Here is a 16,151-nt window from a genome sequence, read left to right as displayed (position 1 = left end):
GCCTGGATGGTCAGGAACTTGGAGACTGGGTAGCCCAGAGACCTAGGGCAGAACCAAACATGAACCAAACATGAATGAGGAATTAAAAAAAAAAAAAATCAATGAAACAATTCCTAATGACATTCTGTTGCACTCATAGATCAGTGCCTTGTCCAGTCGTCATCATAGGGGCTTCCTCTGGCAGCAGATGGGAGCAGGTGCAAAAATCAACAGCCAGACATTATGAGAAGAGTCTAAATTGGAGGTCTCTTTCAGGTTTCTTCCTTCCAAGCATGGGAACCCCGTGGAAGAGGGGGAGGAAAGATTGTAGGAGACAGAGGAGCTGGAGGACAGCAGGAGAACATGACCCACGGAATCAACTCAGCAGGGCTCATGTAGACTTAAACGCCAAGCCTGTGTGGGTCTGTACCAGGTCCTGTGCGTGTGTTATTGTTGTTAGTATGGTGTTTTTGACTCTGAACTGTGGGAACAAGTGTATCTCTGACTCTTCTGCCTGCTCTTGAGACTCTGTTCCTCCTGTTGGGTTGCCTTGTCCAGCCTTGGGGTGAGAGCTTTTGCCTTGTCTTACTGTACCTTGTTTTGTCCTGTTTGGTTGTTATCTCTTGGAGGCCTGCTCTTTTCTGAAGAGGAAATGGAGAGGGGTTGGATCTGGGGGTGAGGGAAGGTGGGGGGTAAGTTGGGAAGAGTGGAGGGAGGAGAAACTGTGGCCAGGATGTACTGCATGAGAGAAGAATCTTATTTTCAATTTAAAAAAAAAAAAATTTAGCTCAGTGGTTCAGCGCTTGCCTAGCAAGCACAAGGCCCTGGGTTCAGTCCTCAGCTCTGGCGGAAAAAAAAATACATCCATAGACACCTTGATTTTCTGGAATAAATAAAACTTGAATGTATTTTGGGTAACTGAGAAAATAATTGCTTCCTTAAGAAGCCCAGCCTGAGCGGAAGAGCAGTGGCTCAGCCAAGCCGTCCAAACGGTTCAACCAATCAGGACAGTTAGTCCTTTAACACTTCACAGTGTGAAGATCGGCTTCACACTGGACTCTAGTTCCCTTCTCTTCTTCTGAGACCAAGTTACCGTTGCCCATAGTTCAGCCTGGCTTCTCTCTCATCATAGACAAAGGTAACTTTGAACTTCTCATCTTTCTGTCTGCCCCTCCCAAGTGCTGGGATTATATGGTGCTGAGATCAAGCCCAGGGCAAGCAATCTATCAACTGAGTCATACTCCCAGTTCCTTATATCACCATTTTTTAAAAATTGATTTTTAATCTCTATCTGAAACAGAGCAAGTTCATTATTTCATAATTAATTTCAAGCAATTTTAACCATACATGCTTTTACTCTTGACATCATCTCAGAGTCTGAGTATGATAGATTGTAAAGTCTGGTAAGGGCTAGAAGATGACTCAGTCTGTAAAAGTGCTTGCTGCCAAGCCTGACAGCTGTAGAGCAATACCCTGAATCCACGGTGGAAGAGAAGAGCCAACTTCCAAGAACTATCTTCTGATCTCCACATGTACACCAGGCCACACACATGCGCTATCACACACAGTTACCAGTAAATAAAAATGTTTTACCATGATAAAACTGCTTTATGGAAACCCTGGAAAAGTAGTAGTATATATTTTCTTACTCTCTCACTATGTAACCCTGGCTGTCCTGGAACTCACAATGTAGACCAGGGTAGCCTCAAACTCACAGAGCTCTGTCTGCCACTCCCTCCCGAGTGCTAGGATCAAAGGTGTGGTTGAAGTGCTCTCAATGACTGATCCACTTCTCCAGTTTCTGTTATGATGATCTTTTGGCTTATCAGAGACTCACTATGAGACCAGATTGGCCTTGAACTCACAGCGATCCATCTGCCTCTGTCTCTTAGTGCCAGATACAAGTATTAAATGCCACTATTGCTGTCTATTAGAATTATGAAGTAAATTACCAATATCTGTGGCTTCTGTTAGACTTTCTGAGATCTGTTCTTTCTTGTCACTGAAAGCAGGCGGACAGTCTGTGCATGCCTCTGTGTGGACACTCCCTGCCTCTAAAATTAAAAAAAAAACAAACAAAAAAAACAAGTCCGTATTAATCACCATCCTTTAAGGTAGCACATAGTCACAATCCTCTGTTGGAAGAAGGGTACAGAATAAAGGAGCAAGTTTCACCTCATGGATGACATTTCTAGAGGCTCTGATGGTAATACAAGGGGACGGATTGGGCAGGCGGACAGTGCCAGGCACTTGTTATCTGACTTTCTGGTGCTGTTTTGAGAGTCTCACTACATAGTGCGGACTGCTCTGAGGCTTCGGCTCTCAAGTTCCAGCCTCTTGAGTGCTAGAGTCACATACATGTATGACAACCCAGCAGTCTGTAACAGAGGTTCTTGTGCACTTACCTCATTTTGTCAAACCCAAGCATGGCATGCTATACTTTCTTAAAGTAGTTATAGTCAAACAAGTTTCTAATTAGTGGACAATTTATCACTCCCCCATGCTAATAGTAGTTCATCTGAAGTCTTCTTGTTTAAATTGTAGTTAATTTACTCATTAAAGAGCAATGGAAAGTTTTGTTTTCTTTCTTTCTTTTTTTTTTTAAAGTAATTAATATTCACTCTTTAACAACATACCACCCCCCTCCCCCGCTTCCCTTCCAAGCACCTCCAGCTGGCCTGGAACTCATTCTGTAGCCCAGAGTGGCCTCATTCTCAGAGACTCACCTGCCTCCCTCTGCTTCCAGAGTGCAGGGATGGCAGGTGAGCATCATGCCCAGCCCAGTCTCTTCACAGCTTCTGTCAATCTTCCTTAACCCCTCCCCGGAAACCAAGGGTGAGTCTAAAGATGTTTCCTGCCCTTAAGATGCTCCTGGCTTAGAGAAGAGTCAAAGACCTATGGTTTCTCACGCTCTTTTGCCCACCCCTCCAACTCATTCCACTTGCTAAGAGTCTTGTTATGTGCCCAGGTCATCATCTAACACCTTCCAGCTGCTGGCCTACTAGAGACCTGCATAAACCGTCTTAGTAGTGTGGGAAACTTTTTAACAGGATCACACATAGATACAATGGAAACAGGAGAGACATAAATGAAACTAATGGTGATAAGGTCCTCAGGGCCATCTAAGGAGAAAGATGATACAGATTTAAGACCTCGGTTTCTTAGTCACGCAAAGGTCACTGAGGAGCAGGACACAGTTTTACAAGCCAAGGTTTACAAAACTCGGGGGGAAAAGAGAGAGTGCTACCTGGAGCATATGAAAGGAACAGGTGAAACCAAGGGACCAACTGTAGATACTTCAGAAGGGAATGAACAGATTTTAGGACAGTGAAGTCCAGGGAACTAGCAGTACTTTAGGAACAGTGATATCACCATTTGAGGCCACCACGTGTCAGGAACGTTTGTTGTATGTTGTTAATTTAATTAAGTCTTCAAGCCATCTTCTAAGACAGGTAATTAACACAGACATAAAAAACGTAGTAACAACTTGATCTATTTTACTATGGCAGAAATCTGCCAAATGTCCCTCCCCTGCCTCCCTTTCGAGACAGTTTTGTGTGGTACAGCCCGGCTTTGACTCTCTGCATCTCCTGCTTCTAGGACTGCAGGTATGCACCACCATGCCTCATCTGTGTGTGTGTGTGTGTGTGTGTGTGTGTGTGTATGTGTGTGTGCGCGCGCGTGTGTGTGTGTGGGGGAGGGGAGTTGGGAATTAGGACTTCATGCACACCAGGTACCCACTGAGATATCCTCAATCAAAGAGAAAATTTCCTAGCTTGATAGTATAACTACTGATTTATTTTCAAATAAACACAAACACCCTCAACAGAAGATTGCTAAAACAATTGGTATTTATAAACACATTTCCATCTTGTAGGTCAATTTGGAGCATTTATTCAACAGAAGCAAATTTCTAAGTAACTGTAACTGTTGTTAATTTTGGTGCTAGAAATAAACTAGACTTTAGATCTGTTAACTGTATGCTCAATCAGAGCTATACCCCCAGCTTTCTGAATAATTTATTAAACAATAAAAAAGCAACCATTTACCACAAACCTGTAACTTCTGGTAATAAATGTCCTCATGACTTTCCAAGTCAGATTAATAACATCTGTGGGTGCAGCCAGCTTAAAATTCTATCATAGAACTGTATTTCCTCAAGAAGTTATCCTAAAGACCTCCATATATAGAAAGGACTAACCAGCATGAAACATATTATTTTATGGAAATCAATCTTTAAAGTTTATGGAAAAAAGGAAAAAAAAATCTAGTAACTTACCATATTTTTCATTTCCAGAGGTTATCAAGCCCTGCAAAGATATTTAAAAGCTATTTCAATAAGTTCATCTTTTGTGCAATAAATGCAATATTTAATCTATTATAGGCATATACCCTCCAAAATTAAGGTGTATCCAAAAAAAATCCCCTCCTATTATTGCATTCATTTATTTTTGAAACAGAATTTCACATAACCCAGGCTGGCTTCAAACTCACTATATAGGAAAGGGTGGCCTTAAATCCTGACTTTCTTTCCTTCATCTCCCAAAGTGCTATGATAACAGACATGCACTACCTTGCTTGGTTTATATCTTAATTTTCAACACCAAAAAAAAAAGAAAGCAATGGTGTTTCATTATGCTTGGAATTCTGTTATGCTTTATTTAGTGTGTGTGTGTTGACGTATGTGTGTGTGTGAGTGCACACCGTTTGTGTATAGAGAGCTAAGAGGACGACGTGGGATATCCTGCTCTCCCGTTCTCTGTCTGCCTTACTCCTTTGTGGCAGAGTCTCTCACTGAATGCGGATCTGGACTGGCAGTTGGGGGCATCAGTGTTTATCCTCTTTACCCCCCTTACAGTACTGGGTGCTGGGGTTACAGGCATTTGAGGGCACACCTAGATTTTTACAAGGGTTCTAGGATTGAAACTTAGGTCCTCATGCTTGAACAGCAACTTCTCTGATCCACTAAGCCATCTCTGCAGCTCTTACTAATGTACACTGTATTAAAAAACAAAACAAACAGTCCCCAGCCCCTACTCCTCACTAAGAACTAATGCATAGAGGAATACGCATCTGTAATCTACCAACCATCTACTGTGTTTTATGAGGTGTGGTATCCCTGAGTACAAGTTACCACTACCAAGTGTTTCCTGAATATAAAACAAACCTAACCGTGTATTACAGGGGACAAAATCTAATATAGTAGTAGAATTCCCCAAATACTAAGTTCTGTTTATACCTCCAAAATGATTTGAAAACATGGTCTAATTTATAAATTTTTCAAAAGAAAAGAGATGGCCTTTTGAAGGCCAGGGAGTTTTAAAAACATATCATATCTTTAAAAAAAAAAAAAAAAAAAAAAAAAGGCTGTATCTTGCATTTTACATCAACTTTAACCAGAACTCTCAGTATACATCAGGATGTGGTGATGTATATGTATAATATGTAGCTAATCCTTGAACTAAGGCAGTAGAGAGGCAGGAGAGTCAGTGGTTCAAGATTCAAAGCCTTGAACACAGGGTAAGTTTGAGGACAGTCTGGCTACACAGACCTTGTCTCAAAAAAATTATAAATAAAACAAAACAAACCCCCCCCCCCTAAGAAACAGTAATAAAAAAATGATCAACTACGGATATCAACAAAACATGGCTTATCAAGTTCCAGTAAGACTAAGCACCTCCTCCTATACTAAGGCTGGGCAAGGCGACCCAGTATGAGTCCATGGGAAGCCTTCCCTTTTCTGAGTAAGTTAGGATAACAAGCTCTAAGACTGTAAACTACATCCACGGCAGAAGCTGGTAGGTTAGTACAATAAGGTCTAAGACGGATGCTAAGCTAAAGCCATTCCAGTTCCCAAATGACTCACTTCAGATTCTCTTTGTTCAGACCACTCCTGACAGGTTAGTTCACTCCATTCAGGTCTCACAGATATATCTGAGAAAAATGAAATTTCAATATATTAAAATTCTGTCTTTAATCCTTGCATCGAAACTGTTTTCATAAACATGCCCATCTTGTTAATTTACATGCACTAAAAAGTGAAGTAGTAATGTTGTCATTAATGAATGACAAGACACCAACTACAAATACTGCATTTAACTTAATTTCAGTAGTTTCCAGTGACTACTAAAAACGTGATCATTCCGCAATCTCAGGAAGGAAAACAATACTACTTAAAGAGTTTTCAAGTGTGTAATAAAAAGTGGTCAGCATCAATTAAAACTCACATTTTAATTACTCGGCTGCTAGATTAAAATCAGCAATGTAGAAGAAATACTCACTATGCTCACTTGCTAATACGAAAGATTCAGGAGTTCGTTCAGGAAGGGGAGGAGGTGACTCTTCACTAACATCAACATCTAAATTAAACACATAAAATCCAGACAGTTAAAAAGTAGTAAAATACCACTGAAACAACAAAGAACTTTGATATCTTTTAAAAGAAAAAAATCTCTGCCAGGTACCAAAGAGTTAGTTACAAACATCGTTACCACTCCATTCATGCTGGAACAGAGCTAAGAATCTTACTGAGCAAAAAAACCCCACTGCTACTGTACAAAGTGAATGCCTTGCCTCTTGTAACCAACCAGCTTAAACTCTGAAGACATCACTCTGATTGTACCACGAGGGTGAAAGTCTTCAGTAACGAAACCACTGGCTTGTTGGTTTTCCTGGTGATGTTCTGTGTGCAAAAAAAGCTGGTCACTTGGTTATAGCCAGTGTTCCTAAATGATTCAGCCACTTAACTCTTATAAATTCTAGCACACCAAGCAATCTGTCCAATTCACCTCATAATCTTCACTCATTTGGAAATTATGTACTTGAATACCATTTCAAGCAACTACACTAACATTTGAAGTGCAAATTATCCTTCTAACAGATATACTATAGCTATTAGTATTTTAGTAACCCTTTATGTACTACCCCAAGTACTGTGAACAGTGTCGTCTGACTCTACATCAAGGATATAAATTGAAGTCATTTTAAAGGTTTTTACATCAGTAGAAACCTAATTAGCCCCTATAAAAGATAAAAGACAAAGCAATAAGCAAGCCACATAAGTTAGCCTTACAATTCAGGATAAACCAGTGTACTAGGTCTTTGAATTCTCGCTCTAGGAAAAGAAAGAAATCAAGAGCATACAGTTGTGCATGTGTACTCGGTCTAGGCAGGACAGATAAAGAAAACTATACTGAGGATCTTATATTGTTCTGCCCAGGCTTTATCCTTGTTTTCTTTGAAAATGAACAGTCTGGCAGGATATTATCTTGTTTTATTTGACAGCCATAAGCATTAAAAAACAAACAAACAAACCCGAAAATCAAGTAATTTTGAACAAGCATACAAAATATAGCCTTCAGTCCAGAGTCCCAATACAATACTTGATATATCTACCTAGAGTACCAGAACTATTTACCTTATCCAAGAGTGGCAGTGGGAAGGTGATAGGCCACCAAGCATCGTTTCTCCTTGTCCTCTTATCACTAACTACCAGAGTAAGAAGATGGCTACTTCAGGGAAGGACACATGATACTGGCACTAAGTTCTGTACATTGCTAAGTAAGTATTTGTCAGGTTCTTTCTTGATAACCATCATTTGTCAAGAATTCTGTTTTCTAACTGTGGCCCTTGCTTTCCAACTGCATGCTTCTCCTTGGATCTCCAAATGGCCTTTCATATAGTACAAGCTTCTGTCCAGATTACATAATCATGACTAGGGCTAGAGTTCCAGACTAGAGTATTTGCCCAGCATGTGAGAGACCCACGTCTAATTCCCTGTAGCCCCTCTCCCCCACCCCCAGGAATTATACAGCCAGAGACTTCACTACTTTACAAAGGCTTCTGTACGTCACAGTGTGTGGGGCCCACTCTAGTCAAATCTGAAAAAAAAAAAAACTTCAGGCCTGAGGAAAAACAGAAGTCAAAATTCATAGTGCATGTTTGGCATGTATAGATCCTGGGTACATGGAAAGAAGGGAAGAAAAGAAAGAAAAAAAGGAACTAATGAAAGAATTCATAATGAAAAATTTTGTCAGGCAGTAACATATAAAATACTATTTTTGGTTATCAAAACAAAATTATTGTGTTAATTCACTAACAAATTCTAACACAAAATTCCCTAATTTTTTGTCAATTGTTTTTATGAAGCAAATAACAAATTAAGTAACAATCAACTATAAAGTAAGTAATATATGATATAATCTACAAGGTAAATGATTAGGGACAATTAAAAAATAACTCTACTTGCCTGGTGGTGGTGGCTCACACCTTTAATCTCAGCACTCAGAAGGCAGAGGCAGGCGGATCTCTGTGAGTTCGAGGCTAGCCTGATCTACAGAGAGAGTTCCAGGATAGCCAGGACTGCTACACAGAGAAACCCTGTCTCAAAAAAACAATAAAACAAACAAATCTCTACTTGTTTTTTTATTTTATTTTTATTTTATGTACAGTGGTGTTTTGCCTGCATGTATATCTGTGTGAGGGTGTCAATTCCCTGGAACTCCAGTTACAGATAGTGATGAGTTGCCATATGGGTGCTGGGAATTGAACTTGGGGCCTCTAGAAGAGCAACCAGTGCTCTTGACAACTGAGCCATTTCTCCAGCCCTGAAAAACAACTCTACTTTTGACAGTCATGGTAATGTATTCCTGGATATCTCAGAGCAGAGGATTGAGGCGGAAAAATGAAATCTCAGGCCTTTGTCTTAAAAACAAAGCAAGAGGGAAGGCCATGAAGACTTCAAGAACCAATACTATACAGCAGGCACAGTGATGCAAACTAGATCCCAGTGCAAGGGAGGTGGAGGAAGGAGATCCTGAGTTCCAGGCCAACCTGGCCTGTATCAGAAGACCCTGTCTTGAAACAGTACATCTTATGACATAGCAGGCCGCTTAGAGCAGAGTCATGAAGTACAGACCCAGCAGCAGCGTGTGTACACACTTCTCAAGCCAGAAGGTATTAAGTGGTCTCTAGTCAGCCGAGCACTTTCCAGTCTGCTGTGGGTTAACTTCCAACTGAAAGCAACTTTATTTATAAGCATTTATAAAAATAATTCTTTAAAAAGTTATTTTGTAGTCAAAAATAGGAAAAAGGACTTTTAAGTATTTACAAGAAACCATGGGTGAAATTAATGGCTAAGCAAGTGTTCTACAGTATTTGTATCACTGATACTTCAAATTATTTATTTTTCTAGTTTATTTCCAATTATTTAGTCAGATAAATCTGACTCACACAAAGCACTAAGCTATATAGAACAAGACCAAAGCAATCTTCTAGTAATGATATGAATACTATGAAAAACGCAGCTCACCGACACAATGATTAAATTATGGTAACAGTAAATATAAACTTGAAGGTTCCGGCATGGCTGTGAAATAAATCATAACGCATCGATCGAGCTAAATTGCATAGAAGAGAGATGGAGAGTCAGACCATATTACCTTTGTCAGCACCTGAATGTGGCCTTCCCGTCACATCCTGTCCAGCAATGGACATTGGCAACACTTTCCTGGTGGACGCGCTTTCAGCATTACTGGCAGCGGAAACTGTGGCACTTGCTGTTGAAATGCTAGTCTTGATCTTGGTCACAGCACCATCACAGTCTCTTTCATCTGAGTCTGAGTCATCAGAGTGAAGAGGATTGGTAAAGCTGAGCGGTGCTCTCAACAGAGGGGAGCTGCCACGGTGATCCACAAGCTCACTGGTGTCCACTTCTGTTGGAGAGTTTGCTGCTGAACACACAGTTTTTAACGGGCTGAGAATGGTTATCTGGTGATTTACCTTCAGATGAGTCAGATGCAGGCGTGGCATTTTCAGGTCCACGAAATGACCATGTTCCATGTCCTTTCTTATCAAGAGGTAAGCGGTCTGGCCGTGGTGGTGTGTGTGAGTTTAGGGATTCTTCTGAAGAACCAGGGGCTCTGTCTGAATGTGCCGCATTGCAGTCCACACAAGAAATTCTGAGAGACACCATCAACTTTGAGATCACCTGAATTTAACTCCTGTGGCCTGGAGGTTTTATCAACCACAGACGATGAAGAAGATTTAATTTTGATCGCATGTCCCCTATTCAAAAGTGTGTTCCCATCAAAACTTTTGGGGCCCTCTTGGAGAGGGACTTTCTTAATCTCAAAACTTAAATTTCGCTCGACTTTTTTATCTACATTTTCAACAGCTGGTTCATTTTTCCCGGTGAGGTCTGATGATTTATTGTAATTTCTGTTGAGGTCTGTTGAATGTTGCTCTGATGACACCATGTGCAACACTGGCTTTGGGTGGTATCTGTCGTTGTCCTGCCACACAGTAGTCACGGTGGGAAAGGCTGACGGGGAGAAGGTGTCAAGATGGGTGGCACCGGGTGAGCTTCTGGTGGCTGTAGTATTTCTTCCTTGGCATCTCCTTCTACAAGGCAACTGGAAAACAACAGACTGAACTTTGAGAATGTTTAACATTTTAAAGTAAGTTGATTAATGATAATTTTGTAGCTAAAACTATTATAATACAATATGGCTATAAAGTTCTGTTTTGTAAGACTAAGGAAAGTCAGTATTTATCAAGGTAACTCAGATGTATTCTTTTAAAGTCGTATGATATTAATGAAAAAACAGTAGCTCCCCCTTCCATTCTATGATAGCCCCAGGGTTACATATTGGAAAAAAAGAAAAAATCTTAGTTACTTCTAAGATATATCTCAATATTTTAAAATGTTGACATTGCTGTTATTTCTTGACCTTTTTTGTTTTAAAGGCTATACTTCCTACTTTGGAATTACCTCCTGTTCTATCTCTCCAATACTCTTGCAGTTTTGTTTAGCTCAATCTATGGCCATCAGTATTATTCACACTTATGACACCATGCTTTCTTTCATTCTGGAGCTTCTTGTTTATCTCTTAGTCTTTTGAATTGTAATGGCTTAGTTCTTAGCAAGTTCTCTAACTTTCCAGCAGATTCCCATGTGTCCTGACAGGTCCAGCACACCAGCATCAACACCACAGTCATCCCTCTTCAGATAGCATGGGCCCCCATCCTCAGGCTACCACAGAACCTGCATTTCAGACTCACATGTTTTCCAGCTTACTTCGGTGTGCTACACTCTCTCAACTATATACTTTTTGTTCTAAAATTGTTTTGTTTTTAAAATCATGTTCCCTTTTCAACCAGAGTCTCAGTGCATAGCCTAGTCTGGTTCTAAATGTAGTTTCCTGCCTCTGCCCTCCAAATTCTGGAATTACAGGTATGTGCCACCTCACTCACAGATGTAACCTTCTAGAGGACTTGTATACTTGTATCTTCAAAAGTACTGATTTCTTACAGTTATAAAATTCTAAGTGAAAATAACTGGTTCTCTACAGCCTTATGGTTCTGATTAAGTATAGCTTAGTTGTAGTGAGTGTCCAGTAAGCAAGCAAATCTGGGTTCAATTCTTTCTAGCAAACAATACACACACCCATTGCTAGAGAGGTAATATACTAATGGAAGAAAATGATAAAACAGTGGAATCCTGGCACAGGTCAACTTCCAACATCCACATGGCAGCCCATAACTGTCTGTAACTCCAGTCCAAGGGGGTCTGATGCTCTTTTCTGGCCCCTATGGGCACCAGGCACACATTGGGTAGACAGGTGTAAATGAAATTTAAACACCCAAACACATTTAAAAAATTAAATAATTGTGTTTGTGTATTTGAGTGTGTGTGTGTGTGTGTGTGTGTGTGTGTGTGTGTGTATGCATATATGTCCATGGAGGCCAGAAGTAGATACTGGTTCTACTGGAGCTAGAGTTACAGGTAGTTATGAGCAATGTGTCATGGGTGCTGGGAATTGAACTTGGGTCCTTAACTGCTGAGCCATCTATCCAGCCCCATAGTTACTTATTTTTTATACTAAAAACATGGTGTCTTCTAGACTTCTTATATCTCAGAACTGAGGATGCTTTTACCCATAATATACCTTTTCTGATCTCTATTAATAACTTCAGAAGTTGTATCTGAGACCCACAGATGTCTTTAACAGTGAACGGAAACAACACAGAAAGCACAGAGTTGGAGAACCACTGTAGGAACAAGCACAGGACCCTAAGCATGCCAATTTGGAATCAATAATCAACACTCTGAAATTGTAAGTGATGAAATGAATTAATCTCATCTGTGATTTTCTTTATCCCTTCTGTTATATCTACTGTTATAAGTTTGACAATTATATTGTATTTTGTTTTTTCTTTCTTTCTTTCTTCCTTCCTTCCTTTTAAATAAATTTATTTATTTTACATCCTGGCCATTTTCCCTTCCTCCTCTCTTCTCAGTCCCTCTCCCCTACTCCCCCTTCTCCACTACTCCCCCCCCTCCCTCCCATCCACTCCTCCTCTGTCTCTGTTTAGGAAAGGGCAAGTCTCCCATGCATATCAACAAAACATGACATATCAAGTTGCAGTAAGACTAAGCACTTCCCCATGTATTAAAGCTGGGCAAGGCGACCCAGTATGAGGAGTAGGGCAAGAGTCAGATACAACCTCTGTTCTACTGTTAGGAGTCCCACAAGGGGACTAAGCTACACAACTGTAACAATATGCAGAGGGCCTAGGTCAGTCCTGTGCAGGCTCTCTGGTTGTCAGTTCAGTATTTGTGAGCCCCTATGAGCCAAGGTTAGTTAATTCTGTGAGTTTTCTTCTGGTGTCCTTGACCCCTCTGGCTCCTACAATCTTTTCTCCTCTTCTGCAGAATTCCCTGAACTTTGCATAATGTTTGCCTGTGGGTCTGCATGTGTTTCCATCAGTTGCTGGATGAAGCCTCTCTGATGACAATTGGGCTAGGCACCAATCTGGTCACAGGAGATGTCAGTTCAGACTATGTATCTGTTATTACTAGGAATCTTAGCTGGGGTCATCCTTGTAGATTCCGGGGAGATTCCCTTGCACCAGGTTTTTATTTGACCCTGAGATGCCCCCATTTTCAGTAGTCTCTTTCAGTACTCTTCCCCTCTACTCCCTACCCTCCCATTTTATTTTCAATTGTCTTAATTTTTTATATTTAGTTCATTTAACCATCCAAAGTTTAATAGGTATTTGGTCTGATAAAAAACACCCAAGTGTATATTTTTATTTTCAAGATGGTAAATGGTTTTATAGCACAGGAAAATATGACAATATAAGTTAAGTTCTGTTTAGCATATACATTCTTAGGAAAAATACTTTGTGTGTGTGTTCCTGAAGTGTATGTATATGTATCACATGTATGCAGGAGCCTGCAGAGTTCAGAAGCATTACTGGATGCCCTGGAACTGGAATTACAGTTCACTGTGAACTGCCATGTGGGTGCTGCTGGGAACTGAACCCAGGTCCTCTGCAAGAACAAGTGTTTTTTCACCACTGGACCATTTCTCCAGCCCCTATATTCATTTAAAAACTACATATTCTGGGATCTGCATGTCTCTCTTTCCCTCCTTTTATTTGTGGGGTTAATGCATGTGCCACCATGCCAAACTTTGACTTAAGTGCTAGGGAGCGAAACTCATTCTCATGCTTGCATGGCAAGCACTTTACCCACTAAGCCCCAGGGATTTTGTTTTTAACTAGGAGAAACAAATTACTGTACTTTTCTAGTTAAATGCAGTCTTGTGAAGACCAAGCTGTAGTTGAGGATGAACTTGAACAACTTAACTTATTCACTGTTTGTATGTGGGATGTGAATGTGCATATACCACAGTGACAGAAGACAGCTTTCAGGAGTTGACTCTCTCCTTCCACTGGGGATTGAACTCAGGTCACCAGAGTCCCCTGACACTGAGAGACTTACACCCTGAGTTGTCTAACAGCCCTGACCTTGAACTTCTGAGCTTTCCGCCTTTACCTTCCAAGTGCTGCAGTACATGTCTGGTCTGAAACACGCTATTTATCACTGTTAAATGGGTTGACCCTATTATTTTCCTCCAATTTTTCTTTGATAATTTTGGCTTCTAATACATTCAGAAGCTCTTTTAACATACTGTCAAGTTTTAAAAAGCTATATTCTGGTGTTTTGAAAATTGTGGCAAATTAAAAAAAAAAAAAAAGTACCTTAAATATTATTTCAAAGCTAAGTGAAGCCAGATGGTGGTGGTGCACGCCTTTAATTCCAGCATTCTCAGGGAGAGGCAGGTGTATCTGAGTTCAAAGCCAGCCTGGTCTACAAAGCAAGTTCCAGGACATCCAGAGCTACACAGAGAAACCTTGTTTTGAAAAAACAAAACAAAAGAAACCCTCCCAAAAAGAAAAAGCTTAATGTCATAATTTTTCCAACCAATAAGCTTTAACTTTTTTCATTAGTCAAAACAATAAACCTCTACTTAAAATTCTAATTTCTGCCACTGTTGGCTGTTCTATAAATAAACCTCTTTAAGACAACTTACTTGAATTTAATGCAGCTGTCTTTTAAAAAGCTAAAAACTTGAGGCTGGTGAGATGACCTGGCGATTAAGAATACTGTTGCTTTCCCAGAGGACCAGGGTTTGATTCCCAGCACCCACGTGGTGGTTTACAACCACCCCTTACCTCACTTATAGGGATTCTTACATACCTACATAGAGATTTGCCTGTATACACATATACATACATAAAGGTAAAATACACACAAAATCAAATGAATAATCCCCCCCCCCCCCCCCGAGACAGGGTTTCCCTGTGTAGCTTTGGAGCCTGTCCTGGAACTCGCTCTGTAGACCAGGCTGGTCTTGAACTCACAGAGATCCGCCTGGGATTAAAGGCATATGCTACCACCACCCAGCAAATGAATAAATCTTAAATAAATAAGCCCACTTACTGTGTTTTTGTCTCAGGCTATTGTTTGCAGCAATCCTCAACTCTGCCTCAGTTTCTTCAATGCTGGCCCTACATCCAGCACCATTCGATTGTAGACTTGCCATTTTCTCCAGTCCTAACACATTCTATGCTGTTTGTGGGCTTCCCAAATGAAGATAGTCCTAAATGCTTCAACATGAACCAACCACAACTCCTTATTTGAATCCCAAAAATGTTCTTAGGTTTATACACAGGTGTGAATGTCTAGTGCATTTTCCCAGGCAGCACTCTGTTGGGAGCAGACATTCATGCTATTTTTTCATATACAATATTTTCTCAGGGGCTGGGTGTGTAGCTTAGTGGTAGAATGCTTGCTTCCCACACAGGAAGCCCTGGGTTCCTTTCTCCTTTATGGCTCTACACCACTGTTTTCCAGTCATCCTTTCCCTTTCTGTTATACCCAGGATCTTAGAGATCTTCTACTCAAACCTGCTATTCTCATCATATAATGAACCTTAAGTAAACCTTGGCCAAGACAGGTATTTGGGCATCTTGTTCTTACTTATGAATTTCTTACTAGTTCTCCTATCCTAAAACCACTTTAAAGGAAGCTAAGGAAACATTTCCTATTCTAACACCAAAATATGTACCCTGGGACAATGTAGTACTGACATTTTACATAATAAAATCGAACAAAAACTTTAGCATACCAGTAACAAACAATTGCAAATGTGCTACATCCTAATGAAATAACCAGTTACAAAACTAAGACATGTTCAATCTGTCCTTTTAGTTAGGTCTCTTAGAGACAATGTGCTAAGATACAGACCTCCGAGTCCTTGGTGGCTTCGGAGGAGGAGAATCTTGTTTTTCACTATCGATGGAGCTGACCATATTTCCAGTGGTAATTTCATTCTGCTAATGGGAAAAAAGGTTTCACTAAAGTTACAGGGAAAATAATTTTCCTTGATTGACACATGAAAGAAGTGACCCCAAAGCTGTCCTATGACCTCCATATACAAGCTAACCTCACATGCAACACACACATACCCCTTAATAATAATTTTTAAATTGAAGATTCAGTAAGATCATTTAAGCTAAAATGGCAATGAATTAAAACAAAAAAGGGACTTACTGGTGGCCTTATAATTCTGCTTTTTAAAGAATATGAAATACATTGGGCATGGTGATATTGTCTACAACCCAACACTCAAGGAGGCTGAGGCAACAGAACCTCAGAAAGCCTGAGCTACATAGCAAGATTGTCTCACAACACAAAAAAGTATGGAGTATACACAAATAAGTACAAAATGTTATACTACCATGCCAAAATAAAATTCAAGTACACCCAACTTATAGAGTTGTGGTGAAAGTGAAGGGAGAATAATGCAGTTAAAATTTTA

The 16,151-nt window shown here is 40.2% G+C and overlaps 1 protein-coding gene across 1 annotated transcript in view; it reads right to left on the bottom strand.

Annotated features, from left to right (window-relative positions):
* Nucleotides 1-16,151, bottom strand: part of Ptpn12 (protein tyrosine phosphatase non-receptor type 12) — a 70,858-nt gene that overhangs the window by 4,475 nt on the left and 50,232 nt on the right. Inside the window, 9 exon segments of the mRNA XM_059257243.1 lie at nt 1,932-2,033; nt 4,259-4,289; nt 5,846-5,913; nt 6,261-6,338; nt 9,420-9,732; nt 9,734-9,934; nt 9,936-10,309; nt 10,312-10,391; nt 15,578-15,666. Of these exon segments, the coding sequence (XP_059113226.1) occupies nt 1,932-2,033; nt 4,259-4,289; nt 5,846-5,913; nt 6,261-6,338; nt 9,420-9,732; nt 9,734-9,934; nt 9,936-10,309; nt 10,312-10,391; nt 15,578-15,666 (1,336 nt within the window).

Source organism: Peromyscus eremicus, chromosome 3 (genome assembly GCF_949786415.1).
Source record: "Peromyscus eremicus chromosome 3, PerEre_H2_v1, whole genome shotgun sequence".
NCBI classification, from domain to species: domain Eukaryota; kingdom Metazoa; phylum Chordata; class Mammalia; order Rodentia; family Cricetidae; genus Peromyscus; species Peromyscus eremicus.
This window is presented reverse-complemented; position numbering and strand designations above follow the sequence as displayed.